A 21112-nucleotide genomic window follows, 5' to 3' on the forward strand; every position below is an offset into this window, starting at 1 on the left:
TCCTTAGGCTGTGATACAATTATAAATAAGTCCATTTTCATGAAAAAGAATTCAAGCTCACCCTACAGCCATGGTGAGGGACCGGAAAGTGTAAGCTTTTCATGAACATTAGTGGTTGAAGAAGGGATGGAATAACAAACAGTGTGAGGGAAGAAAGGCAGACTGCACTTGAGTAGATTTCACGCATGTGTATGTTACTGTTTTCCTGTTAGGGGTGGGGGGAGAAGGGGACTTAGCCACCAATTACAACTATCACACATAAACAGAAATTAAAGTGACAATACTAGTAGTTGACACTTAAAATGCTTTTGTAAGTGTTAAAATGTATTACATACGGAAATATTTGGATTGGTTCTGAATAATGAATCTGATAAAGTCATACTTTTTTGTTTTGTTCAGTTTTTAGATTCAAAGTAAAACCACCAAGTATTCAAACTAAGATTTAGTTCTGATTTGCCAGATATAAGCAGCATTTAGTCTTGAAATATGATTTCATCAGTTTCATGTAACAGCAAGTTTATTTAAAAGGATCCAAAACTTATTAATTAGTCAGCCCTCAGCAAACTTCCTTTCCAGTCTTCTTTCATGAAGCCCGAATTCTGTTCAACCCCGTCCCAAGGCAGCTGGCATGGTAATTACTAGATATGACTCCTCTTCACGTCCAGAATTACAGCCCTTGTTAGTGGCTGGCCCCCAGGTATACAGAGTCTTTAACCCAGAAGATATCTGAAGCACTTCAAAAACACAATAAAACAAAATATACAAGTTGGGTAGAGTTAAGTGTTATAGCAGAAATAATTCAAGAAACAGAGAAGTGAGGATACTGAGCATCCCCCTGGGTAATTTTATGATTTTTCCAGAGTGGGTTATAGTAAGTGTTACTATATAAGAATATTAAAAAGATTATGAACCATTCTTTCAAATAATTCTTTTGGCAGAATTATCTACATTTTGAGAAACAAATGCTTTTGAAATTCAAATGCCAATTTAAGCAAATAAATATTGAGCCCCTTTAAAATTGAAAAAAAATGTTGAATAAAAACTTTATGATGTAATATTTTTGCAAGAGATGAAATGCATTCTAATTAAGAACATTAGAGACATTAAACATGGGGATGAAAATGTCTGGTAACTAAGAGGTTTGGTTTATGGAGGAAAAGAATTAAACCTCCCTTGCCAAAAATCAGCTGGGGAAGGCAGGCCCCACAACCAGCCCTGCCCCTGCTAATTAATATTTGTTCTGCCTCAGTGATTGGTGGAGACAGCCCCAACCCCCACCACTAATCCATTCATGCTCACCACCTGAGGACCAGCTATGCCCTAAAGATACTTATTCATCTGTTTGACAAACAAACAATTATAACATATTTTCTGGAATTAGGGCACCCGTTACATTTCACACAGCTTACACGCCTAGAGACAGGTATCAATTAATACTGAACAAATTACTGCATCATAAACCCATAGAACAAAATTCCTGATGATTCTGTGATAAGGTAACTCTAAATAGGAAAATATATGACAGAAACAAATACCTCTACAATGAAATAAAAAAGCAAGCATAGTGCTGAAACACTTAATTTTTTTTTTTTTTTGCGGTACGCGGGCCCCTCACTGCTGTGGCCTCTCCCACTGCAGAGCACAGGCTCCGGACGCGCAGGCCCAGCGGACATGGCTCACGGGCCCAGCTGCTCCGCGGCATGTGGGATCCTCCCAGACCGGGGCACGAACCTACGTCCCCTACATCGGCAGGCGGACTCGCCACCACTGAGCCACCAGGGAAACCCCTTACCCACCCTTGATTTGTCCTCCTGTACAGTTCCACCAAGAAGATAAGATTCTTGCCCTCAAGGAGCTAAGAATTTAGCGAGAGAGACCCATGCTGTGCTGGAGCACAGGGCATCTAGGACACTACACCCTTAAGGAAATAGATGTACTTAATATATTTTTAAAACCCTACTTGAAAATGTATTTTTAAAAGCCTAGCTTAAGCAATATGCATGTTTGGTAAGTGAAGCTGGATTGCAAATACATCACAGTCTGTGTATGAATGTAAAAGGATACAAATAGAATTCTATTTATTGATGATCAGCATACATTTCTAAAAATTTTACTCCCCGATTATTGGTAAACTCCACTGAGCTGTTTATCAACAACGTGTACAAGCAAACCTAGATGTCATTCTTCTACCCATTCTCTCATCATAAGAAAAAGACTCTTCCTAGTACGATTCAGGAGAAAGTCCTCTTGACACCACTGGGAAGCACGCAGAGACATCCAGAATATGGGCCATTCGTAGGAAGGCTGGCCCAGGTTCTTCAACAAATCAGTGGCACAGGAAAAATTTTAAAAGGAGGGAAACTCTTGCAAACCAATTCTTTGAAATAATCGAAGAAGTCTGCTTATAGGCTCGATATTAGAAGCTATCAAGGAATTATTTTTATTAAGTGATTAAAGGCATTATGGTTACTAAAAAAATGTCCATTGTTTAGAGAAATGTGTTCATTTTAGGTAATGAAGTACATAAGGGTAAAACGCATGCTGGAATTTGCTTCAGAATATTTTAGCAAAGAAACAAAGGAATAGATTAAAACGTGACTAAAAATTGATAGCTCTTATACCTTGATGTGAAGTATATGGAAGTATATGGAGGATCTTGGCACTATTATTTCTACTGCTGAGTATGTTTCAAATTTTTAACAACAAAGGATGAGACTGAGTCACCCAGAAAGCTTTCCTCTGAGGATGGCAATGGCTATGTGACCTTGGGCAAGGTCTCAACACCTCTAAACCTTTCCTCATATGTGATATAAGCAATAAATAAATAAACCTTTCCTCACCACCTACCTTCACGATGAAATCTGAACTATGAGCTATACATGCTCAGAGATCAGTGGGGTTGACTAGGTAACTAGGGTCCACAGAGGTTAGAGTGGATAAACTGGAGTGTCCAACTCACAGCCCTTAATGGCATACCTTCTTTTCTCAGATTACTGATGACTCAGGGGAAAATAGGAGACAGTGCAAGCCCCACCACAGTTTAGTTTGCCGGTAGTGTTCGGGGTTTTTTGTTTTTTGGGGGTTTTTTTTTGATTATACCTTCTCTTTATAGTATATTTTATGGATTTCAACTCTAGGCCTTTGTCTTTATATATAATGTGTCCTTCTAAAGTCTATAGGCAATTAATCCCACCAAGCTTTCTCACAAAGGGTTAAGATTACAAACCTTCCTACCTCACACAGTTGTATGGGGGAAAGGGAATGAGTGTTAAAACCGAAACTGCCTGGGCCAGTTATCCTCTCTTCTACTGGCCAACCTCTCCTCCTTCAAGTGGTTTCTTCTCTGCTTTCTCCCACACAGGACATGCGAGGGGTTAAACATATTAAAAGGCACACTCTTTTCAGACTGATATTCCTTTCCAACAGGAAAAAGAGGCAGAGGGGAACAAAAGCCAAGTCACACAGGTCACACAAGAACCTGGAACAGAACCCTTCACCATTAAGTCTTGATGTACAACGTGAAGCGGCAAACAGAAGTAATCATTCTGTTAATGCAAGCTAAAAACCCACCTTCACCTGTAACACCCAACTAATGAGGCAAAAGTGCTTTCTTGGCCCGAATCATACACTTCAATTTGAACATAAAAGGAGCCTTAGTCTAATTCTCATTGATAAACCTTTATTGCCAACAGAGAATAACTGGAAAGACAAGAAGAAAAGCACCGTATGATGTTTTAGTTATCTACCTAGAATAAATACCAAAATATAGCTATGACAGAATAAACAGGCATTGCCATAGATACAACTAATAAGCAGATCATTATGAAAACCCTTAAACAAAAACAAAGAATCATTACAGGACAGGGTTGGGGGGGGGATATAGTATATATACCCACAGAAGAGCATTTAGCTTGAAAAGTATCTATATGTAATTTTTTTTTTAAGTGCACTATCCATACTTACTTATACCAGCAAAAATTACAAAAGCTATAAAGTTCCGTATTGGTGGATTGTGTGGAAACATACTCAAATATTGCATATGGCACTTTTAGATGTTGCAGCGCTCTGGAGATTAATTTGGCAATGTACAAATCACTAAAAATGATCATACTCTTCGATGATGCATATGGCACTTTGGGGAAGACAATCCAATGAAATAATAAAAATAAAAACACCACCACTTAGAGAAAAAAAATGGACTTAGGCTACATTTTACAAATAAAAAATGGCAAATCCCTCACAGGACTGACTTGAGGTTACTGCATTCAGTATAAAAAACAGGATACATAACATACATAAGAAGGACTTAGGAAGTAATAATAAGCACAGTAACACCAACTTGGGAGAGGTCATGGAGCTAATCAACAGTTGGTGATAGGGAATTCTGCCACTTATATTCAAGTTGGTCTTGATTTGGGTGGCTAGTTTTTGCTAGAAGGTGTAGACATTTGGGGTGTAATGGGACTTATTTCTCAATCTCAGATTCCTACTAAGTTTTAGGCAACCTGGGCTTCACAGCTCTGAATCATGTCAGCCAATCAGGTGGAAACTGAGAGTGATATGAGGAACCTAATGACTCCTCTTCACGAACTGGGACCTCCAGCAACTAGGAAGCTCCTGGCAGCATGTGGGAATGTCTGCTCTCTCACCACTTTGGAGCCAACCCATTTCTACCCCTCAGCCCACAGGAGGGATAGGCAGTGGAAGCTCTCATTACCTCAGAAAATGTTTCCTCGGTTTCACTTATATCCTTTCAAAAGAAACTATAGAAGAAGTTAGAAAGTCCCCACTCAGGAAAGAGAAGTAGGAACCTATTTTGGGCTTTCCACCCTATCAGCTACGGGTGAGAGTGGACCGTGGTCTGTGTTTCCTGCCATTGTCAGCCCCAAATCTGAGGCTTACTGTGGGCACATGTATGAGGGTACTGGATGGCCAAGGAACAAGCGGGTGCCTCGGATCCTCACTTTAACAGCCCTAGAACACACACCATTCTGGTTTCTCCTCACCAAATAAAATGATTCTGGGGCTCCTACAGTGCTTGCTCCTGTAGGTCCATGTTTACATTCTCCATCCTTGTTGAAAAATTCAGATACAGGTCTGTAAATAACAGGCTTAGGAATGAACTTGGCTAGTGGCTCTATAGAAAACAAGATCAATAAAGCCAATAGCATTTGGTTTAGTGGTCACAGAACTTCCGAGAAAAGAAAAGGAAGAAAAAGGCCCAACATTTTAACGAGGGAATTTCTTTCATTTTTACTTGATACCTAAAGGTAAAGCATCTTAATTACCTGAATCTTTACAGTAAGTTTAAATTTATATTTTATAAGCTATTCTGAAATCTGCCCTGTTTAATAATCTGTAACGTCAAAAAAAAAAACATTTTAAAGTGTCTCTCACAATTAAACCCATCCACAACCTTGCATAAATCAAAATTTTGCTACCATAACAAAATGTTACACTGGGGCTGTATAACATTGCCCACATCCTCATTACATGCAACACTAATTACTACCAGCAGATTCAGAATTTTCTGCACATTAGAGGCTTTTAGAGGAGCTATAAAAAATTTCAGGCACCATTAATTTAAATTTGTATTGAAATTTCCTTTTGACAGATGGCCAAAAATTACTTATTATTTAGAGCACCAGAGCTGCCTGTTTGCACATTAGAAGAGGAAAGGGAAAAATTAAAAGCAAGAAGGAAATTTATGTCACGTTCATTACCTGTTAAATGTTAAGGAGCATTATCCTGCATGAATAAATTATTTCATACAAGCCTGACTCCAGCTGCAGGCAACTGGCATGCTCCGGCTGATAAAAACCATCTCTAGTCACACAGCAGACAATCATAAAAAGCCCCTCTTAACCAGGAACCACTTACGGGAGGATGAGGACGATCGATGGAACAAGCAACTTACTGCTTCTCTTGAGCATCACAGAACACATTTACAAAAATTAGTGAACTATTTCACCTTGCAAAGCCACAGGACAGCCCCAAACCTGACACAACACGACTTCAAATTCAAGAACAGTACCCCCAAAAATATCTATTTATAGCTACCATTCCATAATAAATCAAGGCAAAATCATCCATCTCTATTTCCTTTTGTTTTTCCCCTGGCTTCCAAGCTATATAGATACTCACTCCCAGACTCATCCCGAATGATTATAGATGATTTCAAAATATACCCTACTCTGACGTGAGGGACTATAAAATGTAATTGACACAAAAGTGTGCACTGGAGTATAGATATTTTCACAGTCTTCTGGGACTGGGGCATGAGAGGAGGCTTTTGTTTAGTTCACTGGCCTGCCTGAAGGTATGTATTTATCACATGAAGCAGGGAATGTTTATGTTATTGGCCTCAGAATAACTAGACAGCCTTTCCAAGGGCTGCTACCAGCAAATCTTGGTCAATGCATTTACTTACTACTTCTTAAGTACATATGTGTGGAATACTTACTACACTCTGATTAAGAATGCTTTTTAATTTAGGTACTGATGTTCATATTGTACAACAAAGTACACAGCTGTAAATGCATAATTAAATAATTCAATGTGTGCAGTTCCAATTGTAAACGTTGACATTTCTATGGGTATGCAGATACCCTTTCAAATTACAAAGATTCTTGAAGGGTAAAATAGATACATTTTATTTTCCATCATTTAATGACTTTGGGGGAAAAAAAAACCCCTACTTCCCTTTTATTATAAAAGGACAAGGAATAAAGAGGCATTCAAAGTGACAGCACACGTGGTTTCAGGGGAAGATTTTAGTCTCCGTGTACATAACTTCATTAAAAACTGCAAGAGAGGACTTCCCTGGTAGCGCAGTGGTTAAGAATCCGCCTGCCAATGCAGGGGACACGGGTTCGAGCCCTGGTCCGGGAAGATCCCACATGCTGCGGAGCAGCTAAGCCCCTGTGCCACAACTGTTGAGCCTGTGCTCTAGAGCCCGCGAGCCACAGCTACTGAAGCCCGCGCACCTAGAGCCTGTGCTCTGCAACAAGAAGAGCCACCGCCATGAGAAGCCCGTGCACCACACCGAAGAGTAGCCCCCGCTCGCAGCAACTAGAGAAAGTCCATGTGCAGCAACGAAGAACCAATGCAACCAAAAATAAACAAACAAACAAACAAATTGCAAGAGATGTAACTGCCTATGTTCCAAAACATTCAACTGTTGTAAAATACAAGAAAAGGAATTGACAGCATCTGTGCTTTAGCCAATGCTTGAGAACTGCCCTTGCTTTCTAATCTATACAAAATACAACGGCATGCGTAATACAATTATCCACAATACGGTAGCATATTTACATCGTGCCTGGCTCAAAAGTTACCAAGCAGTTTCACATTTTACTCATTTTCTGTCGTGGTAGCCTGTTTTTCTTGTTTGCTTACTATATAAATTCAGGCACCCTTAGCATACCCCATTGTGTATGGTATTACACAAGCACATCCAAATCATTAGGCCCTAACTACTTTTCCTCTTTCCCTACAACTTCTCTATAAAGAGACAGAGAAGGTAGGTAAGACAACGCAAAACCTAAGGGGAATAACTTGCTATACTGGAAACCAAGATGTCATTAAATTAAAGAAAAAAAACTCTTTCTGGTGAAGAAAAATGCTCTTAAATGTTTTGATAAAGAGTTTTGTAGGATGGAACTGTTTCCCAAAATGTTTATTTCCTTAAAAACCAATTTTTTCCCATTATTATTTATCTTATAGCCAAAGCTTAACTGAAGAAAAGCAGTTATTCTTTTTCACATGGCAAAGACATAATAAAAAGAGCAATGCAAGCCAGATCTTATAATCCAATCTTGATCTATAAATCTTATTCTGATAGAGAAATGGGACCAATATCTTAAAAAATCTCAAACGCACAACTGAAAGCAATATAAAAATGCAGTTTACCACTATTTGGTACAGCCCACCAAATCATCCTGTAAATCTCAAAGAATCCATTACTACATTTATGCAAATCATTGAGAGCCCCCTTTTAAGCCATTCCTTCATCTGTAATTTTGAGTCCTACCTTGATGGAATCTCTGTCTATAGGCAAAACAGCAGCAAAGGCAGAGCAAATGGGGAGAAGAAGGAAAAAAAGAAAAGTACCAGTTAGTTTACATAAAATCATACATTTGTCAAATCTGATCTCTGCTAAATAGTAAATGGCACAGTTGTCAACTTTGCTGTAAAGTGAATTATTAATATTACTAGACCAGATCCACAAAGCGCCAATTTACCTTTGACACAATTTCAGAAACCAAAGCTGGATATTTGTGTTACTTATACTCCTTTCTGACTTTTCCACTTATAGAAGTATTTATAGACATGCCTCAGCTCTGGACCATAGCACTAAGATAACTGAATGACGAACAGTACAGGGTTTCCAACATCAGAGATGGGAAATTTATGTTTATGTGATAAAAATCATTGACCCAAGATTATAATTCATGGTAATGACACTGAAACAAGAACAGATATGAGGTTTTAATTATAACCACACCCTTTCGACCAATGAACCACCCATGTACTACGTAAATTCCCACAAAGGAATGCTGGGAGAGACTTTTGTTTTTCTGCCATTAACTAACTAAAACTACTAATAAACACCATACAAACACAGAGTCACATCAAAATGTCTCTGCACCATCATCTATTTTAGTGGAGGGAAGAAACCAACCTAGAAGGAGCACAACTGGCCTTACAATCAATTCTTTACGTAAACAACTGTTGTTCTTAGAGGCAGAAATGAGTTCATTTCATGCTTCTAAACAGACTGGGTGAAAGAGGTAGTTAAACCAACAGATTTCATTAATTTGGGCTGTACTTTCTCAATTACTAAGACTACTGAAATTGTTTTCTTACCTGCAAGATTCTCACTGCATTATATGTGATTTATAAGTAATAACTGAGGCTGTCAAACGAGTAAATGATCAGTAAATCTTTCCCCAAAATAGATTTGGTCAAAATTAGCTATTAACGCCACTCACTATTTCAAACACAGGGCACTGTGGCACTTCATTACTGATTTAGACTTGGGGAACTTAGGGGGTAGCAAGGGATCAGAGGCAATAACCAGGAAATGCATCCCCCCCTTGCCTTTCGGAAGCACATTAACTCTTGCCAACCACTACGGTATCATTTGGCAAAAGACTGCTTCCAATCATTAATTCACCTTCCAGGGGAAATCCTTTGTTTAGTCACTGCTAAAACGAAATCCAGAAACAAGAATAAACAATGACATACAGACCTACCCTCAGCAACAGGTAGGTAATATCAGACTGACATCCCGAGAAAACTGCTTACCTCTTTGGTGATCATTGTCATGATGCTTCTTCTCATCTTTAATTGGAAGGTGAGACTGGCCTCCGAGGGCACTGGAGAGGGCCAGAAGGCCGGCACTGCTACCGATGGGTGGAATGGCAGGGGGCTGAAGCCCTGAAGGGTGCGGGGTCAGAGGCACTGGCAGACCATGTCCATGTGATAAATGCTGGGCCTGGAGTTGTTGCTGCTGTGAGAAACCAGACAAAGATATTGAACTTGTTCCCTGTATCCGAGACACCCCCCAACAACAAAAGGAGAGGAAAGAGGTGCAAAAAGATCCTGGAAAGCCCAGCACCCATGAAAAAAAGATTTATTCTTTACATATATATCTTTTTTACTTGGACTTGGTGGTTTTGCAATGCACTGTAAATAACCTAATTTTTAAGTAGTGAACCTAATTTACTTTTAATAGATGAAATTAGATTTAACAAAGCATCTGTATTTTGGTCTCCAAAACATAAAGCCTCACTATCATACATCTCTAATCAAAACATATATGTGACTGTTAAAGCAGTTATGTTGAAGAAAAAAAGCTTGAAAATTGAGAAAATTAGTGTTAAACAGTTCTCCCAGAACCACTGCACAGCATGTGTCGACAGTTAATTTGAAAGAGAAAACCTGAATTAACAACCCAGAAAAGGAAACTGGTTGCAGCCACCGTTTTAAGCCCTTTAAGTGTCCTCAGCGGTACTTGAGCAAATTACTAAAGAAAATCTAACGTAGCAAGGCTTGGGTCCTCCTGTAGGCTTGCTCAATAATGCTGAAATAATTGGGCACTCTGTGCACGTTTAGTGATGCTCGAATGAAAAGCTAGAGGCCTGCCCTTGTACTCTTCTCCAGCGGCCGCCTCTGTGTTGTGACAGGTTTATCTGAGTGGGACTGTGATGCATGCACCAGTAACTGTACTGACAAGAGTTTAAAGTCATTTTTACCGGCACACTGGCAACACATGGAGAAAGCCCTCGAGAGGCCGGAAGGGGAGTGCTTGACCTTAGCCGAGGCTGCAGCAAGCTGGGCTCCAGGGACCGAGGTGGGCAGGCCTTGCTGCCTCTTCCGAGGGGGAGACGGGGGAGGGGTGGTGATCGGAGGGTATTCAGTTAAATATATCCCTCAACAGGGGCCCCACACCAACCAATACCCTGATTAACAATGTTCTGTGAGGACAAGTGTTGAGAAATTCTCAGACCAACTTCTGTAGTGATTACATTTTAATTAATACCTTTAGAATCACTTTTTAGGCCTATCCTGTGATAGCTGAACAGTCTCTTCTATAATTTTCTTTCCAAGCAGGACTGCACAAAATAGCTTTCTCAAGAATGTGTGGGGTGGCACGTTCTGCTCCCCTTCACTGGTAAGAATCATCTTGAAAAATATTTCAAAGAAAAACGTGAGTTTTTTTTTTTTCTCCTCCCCAAATTACTTTTACTTCCCTTCTCTACCCCTCTGTATCTCTTCCTGCGTCTGACAATAAACGTCCAAAGGTAGCCCTACTTAGTTCTTCTCTCCAATTGACCTACACCTACTTACTGTACATGCACTTAAAGTACAGTCAATAAAATAGTACTAACACTTTTAAGACAACTTTACATACATAAAATGGCAAACTGGAGCAGTAATAAAGACACTCCACCAACCAATGCCCACCCTAAAGTCCTGCCAACGTGCTACCTAAATGGAGAGTTCAAATTAATGTCGTCCTTCATTTGAGTGGCCAAAATCAAGTTCATTAATTCTTTATGTACTGTTACTTAGTTGTGACCAAAAAACACGAGCACACAATAGTTTCTAAACATGTAGAAAATAGGTCTATGAAGAAACAAGGCCTTCAGCTAAATATATGGCAAATTTATTTCAAGTCCTTGTTCTACTGAAATAACCAGAAAAGTGCTCCAATTCTCTTTCTCCTCTATATCCCATAATACTTCATGTGCATGGGTCGGGCACATAGCCACTTTCTATCTCAGATCGGAGTTCAATCAGCAAGCATTTATTAAGAGTCTGCATATGTCCTTCTTACCACCTTTCCTAGACTCTAAGCTCTGTGAGAGTCTGCATCCGACACACACCCTAGCTAACTGCAGGCACTGAGACATTCATATATCTGAGCAATTAAAAAATATGTCTATTTCATTAGATATGGAAAAAAAACCCTCAGCCAAAAGCAATACTTTCAGTGGCCCAGGTGTTTCTTTTATTTTTGTCTCACAGGACCAAAAATAAGCACTAACAGCCTCATTTTCCTGTTCATCCAGAACTTTCCAAAGGCAAAAAACATACCCCTAGTCTGCAGCACATGCCATTCATAGTGAAGACTTCCTGGGTTCCTTACTTGTACTCTATTCTACCTCAAAATAGCTCTAACACTAATCTTCTCCTATTCTCCATTGTGCCCCTCTTAAAGGAGGATCCCTTTCCCTTCCAAGGACCAGACTCCTCCCCCTGCAACATCTTTTCTTCCCTTCTCCCTTCGTTGCTCCATCAATTCTCCAACTCCCCACCCCCACCTCCACCTTAGGTGGTTCTGTCACTGATTTTGCTCTTCTGCTTGCAAGCCTAATTCCAGCATCTCTAGCATTGTGTTTAAGACGAATTGCCTCCCTAACACTAAGAGAACTTGAAGTAGCACTTTTTCAGGAGGGGAAAAAAAACACTATATTTTAATCACATTTTGTGTCCTCCACTGCCCCTAACACAGTACCTTGGCACATAATTGGCACTTGATAAATGTTTGTTAAATTTAATTAAATTAACCTTCTTTTGCCCTCTTCAGCTACTGGTCTGTGTGTGTGTGTATATATATATATATATCCTTGTCTATGGAGAGCCAAATTTCTTTAAAAACGAGTGTAAATTTGCAGTCCCCAGTTCTTAACAACCCCCTCCTGTAGACAGACAGACAGACAGACAGACACACACACACACCCCTTACTCCTTAACCCCCTGTAAACTGGACTCCAGGCCCACCAATCTCAAAAAAACTGATGATGATTCAGATAGCTCTTTTTTCAAGATGTCACAGTCATCTTTCTGATAATATCTCAGCCAGAGCTAGCATATCCTCCTTATGAAACTCTCCTCCACCTGCTTCAGGAATGCTACAGTGATCGCCACAGCCTCTCGTTAGTTATCTCTCTGAATGCTGCTGTCAGATTTCCTTCTTGGCTTCTCCTTGTTTACTACAGAGGTAGAGTCCTAAACCTTTTGCTCCTTTCCCGTGCTCCAGTAGCTCTGGTCTAACTTCTTGCCAGACAAGTCTACTTGGCAGTTCAGCATTACCTGAAAATGAAATGCTTAACACAAACCCCCTAAGTAACTTCCACTGGCTCACGTTATCAGTCACCACTGATCTGTTTTTCTTCTGTGCTCCTACATCCGTCATCACCAGCTCCTGTCAAATCTCAATTCCAGCATATTAGTCAGACCCTCATCATCCCGTACTTTGATTAGCGCAAGTCTCCACTAGCTCATTTTGACTGTACGAACCCACCCTGCATCATCACTGCCAGTATTTTTCCCTCAATTCATGGCCTCTCCTGTCTCTTAGAACAACCTCTCCATTACTTATCTAAGTTGTACTCACCCATCCTGCTCAGCTCATGTTTCACCTGTTCTGCAAAGGCCTCTCCAAACGTGCCATGTGTCTACTTACAGGACTCCCTGTATCATTCATCGGCACAGGCTGCCTCATAAAGGTACTGTTACTCATCTTTTTATGGATAAGAAGACCCTGACCTGCCAACAAGATTGTGAAATTCTGGAGAGAAGAGACCAGCCTCAGGACTCTTTGTACCCCTGGCACCTGGCTCACCACTATTTAGTCATATGGCCATATACTTAAAGCTTTTGGTAAATTAAATTTCTACGAAATAAAAGAGAGTTCCTATATAATCCTTTACCCAACTTCCACTAATGTCAAAATGTCTTACCTACCCATAGAATTTATCAAAAAAAAAAAATCTTACATACCCAATTTACCAAAACTAAAAAATTAACATTGTACATTACTATTAATCAAACATAGACTTCATTCAGATTTCTCTTGTTTTCCATTAATGTCATATTTCTGTTCCAGAATGCCACACTGCACTGAGAGGTTTTAATTTTTCACTTGCTTTTATACCAAAATTATAAAAGCCCTTCCAATGATTTTATGAATAATAACATCCAAATTACAAAAGTATCGTTAAACAGAATATGCCTTGAACTTACGAGAGAGAGAGGAAAAAAATGAGAGGGGACGACCATAAACCCATTTTACGAGTCATCCACTATACGTACAAAATATCAGACAAAAAAGCACACTCAGGGCACCCTGTAGAAAGGAGCAATTTTTAGCAAGTGTTTAAAATATAAAACTATCAGGTAAAAATGAGATTAAGTAAGATACCAAAAGGTAGATGATAAAAGTATAAGACAGATATACTGAAATACTTTCGTAGGTTTTTAAATGTTTATAGCAAGCAAATCACTTTCTGTATTTAGTGGTCATTTTTAAATTTCTTTGTAAGTTTTCTCCTTAGAAGCTATCCTAGTAGCACAGTGACAGGTATAATGGATAATGATTACCGATTAGTCAATAAAACCAATGTATTAGAGACCAACTTCTTTACATAAAAACAGTAAGTCACCAACAGCTAAACTGGACTTTACCCTTTACTCCATCAAAAAAAAAAAAAAAAAAAGGCTTTATCAAATTACAAATAACATTCAAGAATTGAAAATTAAAAAGAATCTCTATCAAGGACTCTCATCAATAGAGGAAAACTCATAGCAGATTCCCTGGAAAAGGACTCAGGTTTCTCTGGATATTATTTAAGGAGCTGGGGTAGCATAACCTAATGGACTTCCCTATAGTACAGCAAAAGCTTGTGGATGTTTCCCAATAGCTTACTGTCCTCTGATCTCCACCCTGTCTGTGTTAATTACACAGCAATTAACCTGCAAAGGTTTACTTTATCCTACAGTCACCAAAGAAACATAAAACCTCTTGCTTTTTGAAGACAGAGAGAAAGGAAATGGATCTTAACAGTACACCAGTTCAACACTGATTTATTATTAAAATAATTTAAGATAAATCACCACTCTAATCACAAAGCAGCAGGTTAAAAAATGCTTACCTTACAAGGAAAAAAGAAAACAATCAAGCCAAAAAACTAAAAAGAAGAGAGCATAGACTGTAGTACCACTTAAACATTAAAATAAAATACACTCTATGTAACCATAACTGAAAAAAAAACCTACTGAGAAAGACACCTATCTTGAAAAATTTCTTCTGACTGGGCTTCCTAGGCCATTACTATCTTGGGTGCCTTATTTAAAAAAAAAAAAAAAAGAAAAAAGAAAAAGAAAAGAAAGAAAACACTCTCACATCAAACCAGGATACAAAATAGAAATCTTTTTTTCTTTTCCCTTGATGGGCCATTCAAGAGAATAAACATTAAAATGGAGTGAACTTTAAACTTAGGCAAATAAGTACTCCATTAAGGTAATTAATTTAATTTTGAAAAATAGCCAGTAATTAGTTCTAAAATACACAGCAATGAGGTAGTAGATGCAGCCTCAATTCTGTTAATAGCTTTTTACTGGAGATTCTGTAACAAAGAATTATCTCCTCACAGTTTCAAGTTTGGAAAGAAGGGAAAAAAGAACCACTAGAGAATCAAGTTCATAGGAAATGTCTTTTGAAATGTCTATCTGCCAGCAAAAAGAGAAATTCTTTTTAATCAAATGTCCCCAACTGCTTGATTACCAAGGCTTGACTGGTCAATGACCAAGCAGGAAGCAGGGTGAGGGCAGAAGCTTAATCCACACAAATCCCTAGCAACTCTGCACAACTCCAACTGGAAACCAAACGGAGGTTTTCTTGTCCACCACCCTTCACTTCTACTGTGCTATCAACAGAAGCCTCAAAAACAAACAAACAAAAAAACCTTCATTCTTAGAAGCAATGACACCCCAGCAGCAATCAGCACACTTAGTGCCGTATCTTGGTTTCTTAAAAAAGAAAAAAAAGAGCAAGGTGAGCCTGCTACATCTTGCGCTAGAAAGCAAGAAAGCTATCTAGACTAACAGGGTGTGACAAATAGGACAATGGGCCAACTTGAAGGGGTCCTCACTGGCAAAACTTGAGACAATTCAAGCATCATAAAGAACAGTGACTGTAGTAGATTACAGCATTATTTTAAACCCAGTTGCCAGGAGTGGAGTCCACGGTACCACAAGAAAACAGGTGGAGCTGTGGGACACGCCATGAGGCCAAGGACTAGAAAATGGCTCTTCCAACCAGCTGGCCAAGCTAGGTGCACTGAACATGTGTGCCTTGATCCAGTCAGGAGACATTATTCCAGGGGACAAGTAAGGGAGGGTCCGACAGACCCAGGAGCTGGGCAAGAGAAGGCAACAGACTCTGAAATAAAGCAGCGAGCACAGAAAAGGGCCCGGGGGCTGGTATCTACACTGCTCTGACCGCGAGGGTACGCGTTAGTAGGGACCCTGCCTGTGTGGGCTGGGCTGAGTCTGAGAAAGGAGATCCTGGATGATATGTGGGGATGCAACATCATGAAGTGACATCAGAGCTGCTGTCTGGAGTCCTCACCATCTCTGCGAGCAAGAGCAGGGCACTTTACGATTTCAGACCTCAGTTCCTTCATGCAAAACGTGGAAAGGGTTATAAAATCTACCTCCCCAAGGCTGCTGGGAAATGTATGAGATTGTGCATATAAAACGCTTAGCGCAGTGCCTGGCAAATAATAAACACTCAATAAATGGTTGCTGCTATTATTGGAAAAAGGTATCCAGAAGTCTATATCCACACACACACTCACTCACGGAAAACGAGGGGAAGGAGGAAGGGAGGTAGGCAGGAAAAGCTCTTCTTTACAGAAGAATATTAATTTAAAAGAAAAAAGAATTTAGAATTTACCACTTCATTACTCCAAATGTATTAAGAGCGTCAACAGATACTAAAACCACTGGGTAAAATGTTGTTGGGGAACAGGTTATTCACATGTCAAAGTATCATCCCAGATTACTAGCTTCACCAACAATGTGATACAACTGGGAAATACACAGCATCACCCAGGTACACAACATCACCAACGTAGTGTTTTTACTAAAAATACTTAACCTGAATCTAAACATCAGAAAACAATCAGATGAGTCCAGGTTGTAGGGCAGTCCACCAGGCTGGCCTGGAATCTTCAAAATGCCGAAGTCATAAAGCGAAATCGCTTGGGGACTGTTTCTTGGGGGTGTGAGGGACGACTGGCACAACAAAGCCACTCTTTTTTTTTTTTGCGGTACGCGGGCCTCTCACTGTTGTGGCCTCTCCCGCTGTGGAGCACAGGCTCCGGACGCGCAGGCTCAGCGGCCACGGCTCACGGGCCCGGCCGCTCCGCGGCATGTGGGATCTTCCCGGACCGGGGCACGAACCCGTGTCCCCTGCATCGGCAGGCGGACTCTCAATCACTGCGCCACCAGGGAAGCCCAAAAAGCCACTCTTGAATGTGAGTACCAGATTAGGCGACAACTGCTACGAAGAAAGACGAGCTATCAAGGACTTTCTGTGGACAACTAGAGAAATACGAATATGAACTATACACTGGCTATATGGAGGTCTTAACTGTATCATGCTTATACTGGAAAACTGTTTATAGAAGATGCACGCTGATACATTAAGGGGTGAAATATCATGTCTCCCTGCCTCGTACTTTCCAACAATTTGGCACACACAAAGTATGTATCTGTCTGTATGTGTGTATACACATTACAAAGCAAAAGTGACAAAATATTAACTGGTGAATCTAGGTGGTAAGTACACAGTGTTTGTTTTACTATTCTTTCCACTTCCCTATAGTTGTAGAGGTGGGGAAAATAGGATGTGCCCTTCCAGACAAAAGATTGGGAGTTCTTACTTTGATCAAATATCTCTAGCAAAAGCTAAAAGTTAAGTGAATCCATAGAAAGAAGCAAGAATATAAAAATGAACAAAGGAAGGAACTTTACAACCTAAGCTTATCTGTAATTCATTCCTGATGACTTAAAACATGAGATTTACTGCAGGGGAAAGACCAGCATTTATAGCAACCCAACAAAGATTATCACTGCAAGGATAAGTTTCTCACACTAAAACCACAGATCTCTATGGTCCTCAAGATCTCTGGACTGGTCTTTAAGGGGAAGACAGGTAACAAGCAAAGAAGCAAATTCCATGAGTCCTGTGCCAAGGATTCCACTGTCTTAACTTGCAGTTTAACTCACAAAGTAATAACAGCAAAAAAAGGAAAGGACAAAAGTCCCCCAACCCTGAGTTATTATATTAACTTTCCCATCAGAAATCCTATTAGAATTTTTTCTGAATTGGTCCATAGTTTACTAGGAGAAGTATTTCTAAGCAAATTAATAATAGAAATACATTTTCCTGGAGGCTCGTTTAAACTACTTAATGAATTTTTTGAAGAGATTTTAACACATTATCTTACTGAAACCAAGGCTTCTATTTTGTGTTGTAGTCATTAAAGTTACCAAGCTAAGGGATCCTGCTCAGAAAAGCTTTCTTTAGTTACTTCACAGTGTTCTTTAAAAGTAAAGCTGCATCTAAAAAGCCTATCTACTTCAGATTCTTCAGTAACTCTGCAGCTGACCTTAGAACTTTAGAAGTAGAATGAACCTCAGATGACAGCTAGCTGAGTTGCTTTCCAACATGCTGACCACAACTCCTGTGTGTGCATGTTGCATATCTGCATAGAATAGACATGTAAATAAAACGAAAGTTTAACAAATACCAAATACTATGTGCGGCACATTTTTATATTTTCTATTCTCTTCTTTTTTAAAATAAAAAATGTTGACTATTGATTTCACTGCATAGTCATGAATCTCAGGAACTGCAGTTTGGAAAACACTGAACCAGGCTGTGATACTGTGATTTACAATAAGAAATATATATTTGGTCTTAGTTCACAGTTCTGGGCACAGGGCTCCAAAAATTCTAGGAATTTCCTAAGTGAAGAGAGCAATAAAAGGTGTGTTTTGTTATGTTAATGACGTGACTTTCGGAGGGCACTCGTGGTTGGGAGCCGGTTGCTAGGAGAACCAACCACATGAACAGCATGTTGGACCTTTCAGTCCCATGCACCAGACCTTCAGGGAGGGAGGGGAGAGTGGCTGGAGAATTGAGTTCAATCACCAATGGCCACTGATTTAGTCAATCATGCATATATAAGGAAACCTTATATAAGGAAACCATATATAAGGAAACCTCCAGAACAACCCAAAGGACAGGGTTTGGAAAGCTTGCAGGTCGGTGAACACAGGGAGATTTGGGGAGAGTAGTGCACTTGGAGAGGGTGTGGAAGCTCTGCACCCTTTCCCCATACGTTGCCCTATGGATCTGACTTCCATGTGACTGTCCCTGAGCTACATCCTTTTATTAAAGAACAGGTAATTTGGTAAGTTACATGTTTCTCTGAGTTCTGTGAGCTGCTCTAGCAAATTAATCAAACTCAAGGAGGTTGTTAAAAACACAGATGATAACACCTGTATTTGGGAATGGTTTCTGAAGTGCAGGGAGGAGGGGCATTCTTGTGGAGCTGAGCCCTTAACCTGTGGGATCTGATGCTATCTCCAGCTGAACTGTATGACACACGCAGCTGGTGTCAGAGAATTGCTTGGCGATCTGGCAAACTATATACCGCGTTGGAATTGGGTGCAGAATTTTACAGGCCAACACCTGCATATGTGAGGCCCAAGGTAAAAGTCAGTGGGAAATTGTATCCGCATCAAGAATGGAACACAAGTCCTCACCATCCAGCCCAGTGAAGTACCTGCTGCCCCATCAGGACCTTTCTTAACTAGGGAGGTCTTAACACAATTGGTAAGTCATCGTTCATTCATAAGAATCAAGAGACAGCCCCTCTGAGGAAGTGACCTCTGAACTAAGATCTGAAGGATGAGAATGAGAGCACCTAGAGCTGGGAGAAGAGAGTCGGAGATGAGAGAAAAGCAGTTGCAAAGGCCCAGACAGGGAAAGGAGCCAGCAGTGACCAAGGAAGAAAAAGAAGTCTGGTGGGAACCCAGTGAACAAGGAGGAAGTGGGGTCAGATGCAACATTATGGGAAATCAGATCACAGACAGAAAGGGCTTTACACTTTCACTTAAGAATAATGAGAGCTTTAGGCAGTGGTGAGTTTGTCGTCGTTAAGTTTGAACTTTTAGCTTGTACAAAACTGGGAAAAGCTGGATAATTATCTGCTGGCTATATGTGTTAACAAATATCTTCTCTCAGTTTCTAGCTTATCTTTTCATTTTCTTTAAGATATCGTCTGATGAACAGATGCTTTTAATTTTAACTGAGTAATATCTTTTTCTTATGGTTTGAGCTTTCTGTGACCCATTAAGAAATACTTCTCTACCCCAAGATAAAAAGTCTTCTTGGTTGTTTTTCTTCTCTGAAAGTTCTGAAGTTCTGTCTTTTTATACTTTTCAGACTGACTTCTGCATGAGATAGTTACCGGACGCGCAGGCTCAGCGGCCATGGCGCACGGACCCAGCCGCTCCACGGCACGTGGGATCTTCCCGGACCGGGGCACGAACCCATGTCGCCTGCATCGGCAGGGGGACTCTCAACCACTGCGCCACCAGGGAAGCCCCTACAATTTTTTAATTAATATTTTTATAGAGTAGTTTTAGGTTCACATTTATAGTTTTAAGATTAGAAAAGTTTTATCAATAACGAAGACAAGCAGAATGGAAAGAAATTGAAAGTCACACATAATCCTACCAGCCAAACAAAACTATAATGTTGATGAGCCCATCCAGCATTTTTTCAATGCATATATGAGCATTTTTAAACAAAAATAACATCATGCCATCTTGTTAAATGCTTCCTTTCCTATTCAGCATATCAAAGAACATTTTCCCATACCCCTAACTAATGCTTTGACTAGATCACTCCTAATGGCTGTACAATACATGCCATTGTATAGATATGAGAGTTCACTTAACTAGTCTCCCAACTGGTTAAAGGTTAGGTTGTTTCTAATTTTGAGATATGTATGGAGAGTCACCATGGTTTAGCAATATATCACTTAAGACCGTTCCTCTGCAAGTTACAGAATACCCAAATAAAAGTGGCCTAAATAATAGGGGTTTTTATTACTCACATAACAAGTCCAGGCTTGGTTGGATGACGGCAGTATCAAGGCTCTGGGTCAGCATCTCTGGTTCTCCTGACCTCTCTCATATCCCATGTCCCCCAGGATGGCTGCTGCAGAACTGAACATTAACTCATCCTCACACAACCATGGTCAAGCACGGAAAGAGGGCAATTTTCTCTTTATGGGTCTTTCGTTAAGGAGAAAAAGGCATTTCTTTATGTCTCCTTGACCTGGACAGGGTCATATGCCCACAGCGCATCTGAGAGGAAGGCTGGGCTGAGCACCTGGATGTTTTAGCCATAGCAGGAGGTAGGTTCAGCCTGCAAGGAACAACCAACAAAGCCTGCCCTGGCATTATCTTTGCTCGTAGGCCATCTGAGGATATGAGCTGAAAGGAACCCCAAAACAACCTCTGAGTTTTCAATCCAGGTAGACAGCAGCTTAAATTGTTCTCCTGCCTTCAACAGTTTCTCTTCCCAGATATTAACTTATACAGAGCTGTGTCTATAAATTGCTTTGATCAACCCAGAAACATCCGGGAAAATAAAAAAAAATACACGACTGCCACTTTGCTTCGGGATCAGTGTGGCACTGTCCCTGTTAGTCACAGAAGACAACCTGAGCACCAA

General features: G+C 40.1%; 1 protein-coding gene across 6 annotated transcripts in view; it reads right to left on the reverse strand.

Moving 5' to 3' along the window:
• Nucleotides 1-21112, reverse strand: part of LOC112395617 (TLE family member 4, transcriptional corepressor) — a 147562-nt gene that overhangs the window by 68427 nt on the left and 58023 nt on the right. For 4 of the 6 annotated variants that reach the window (XM_024738934.1, XM_024738931.1, XM_024738933.1 and 1 more), the window contains 2 exons: nucleotides 9310-9514; nucleotides 8033-8049 (listed from right to left, as the gene is read on the reverse strand). In XM_024738934.1, coding sequence (XP_024594702.1) covers nucleotides 8033-8049; nucleotides 9310-9514 — 222 coding nt within the window. The remainder of the gene's footprint in view (nucleotides 1-8032; nucleotides 8050-9309; nucleotides 9515-21112) is intronic. The other 2 variants (XM_024738932.1, XM_024738930.1) reach the window with 1 other exon arrangement.

The sequence above is a fragment of the Neophocaena asiaeorientalis genome, unplaced genomic scaffold (assembly GCF_003031525.2).
Source record: "Neophocaena asiaeorientalis asiaeorientalis breed wild unplaced genomic scaffold, Neophocaena_asiaeorientalis_V1.1 scaffold249, whole genome shotgun sequence".
Classification (NCBI taxonomy): Eukaryota; Metazoa; Chordata; class Mammalia; order Artiodactyla; family Phocoenidae; genus Neophocaena; species Neophocaena asiaeorientalis.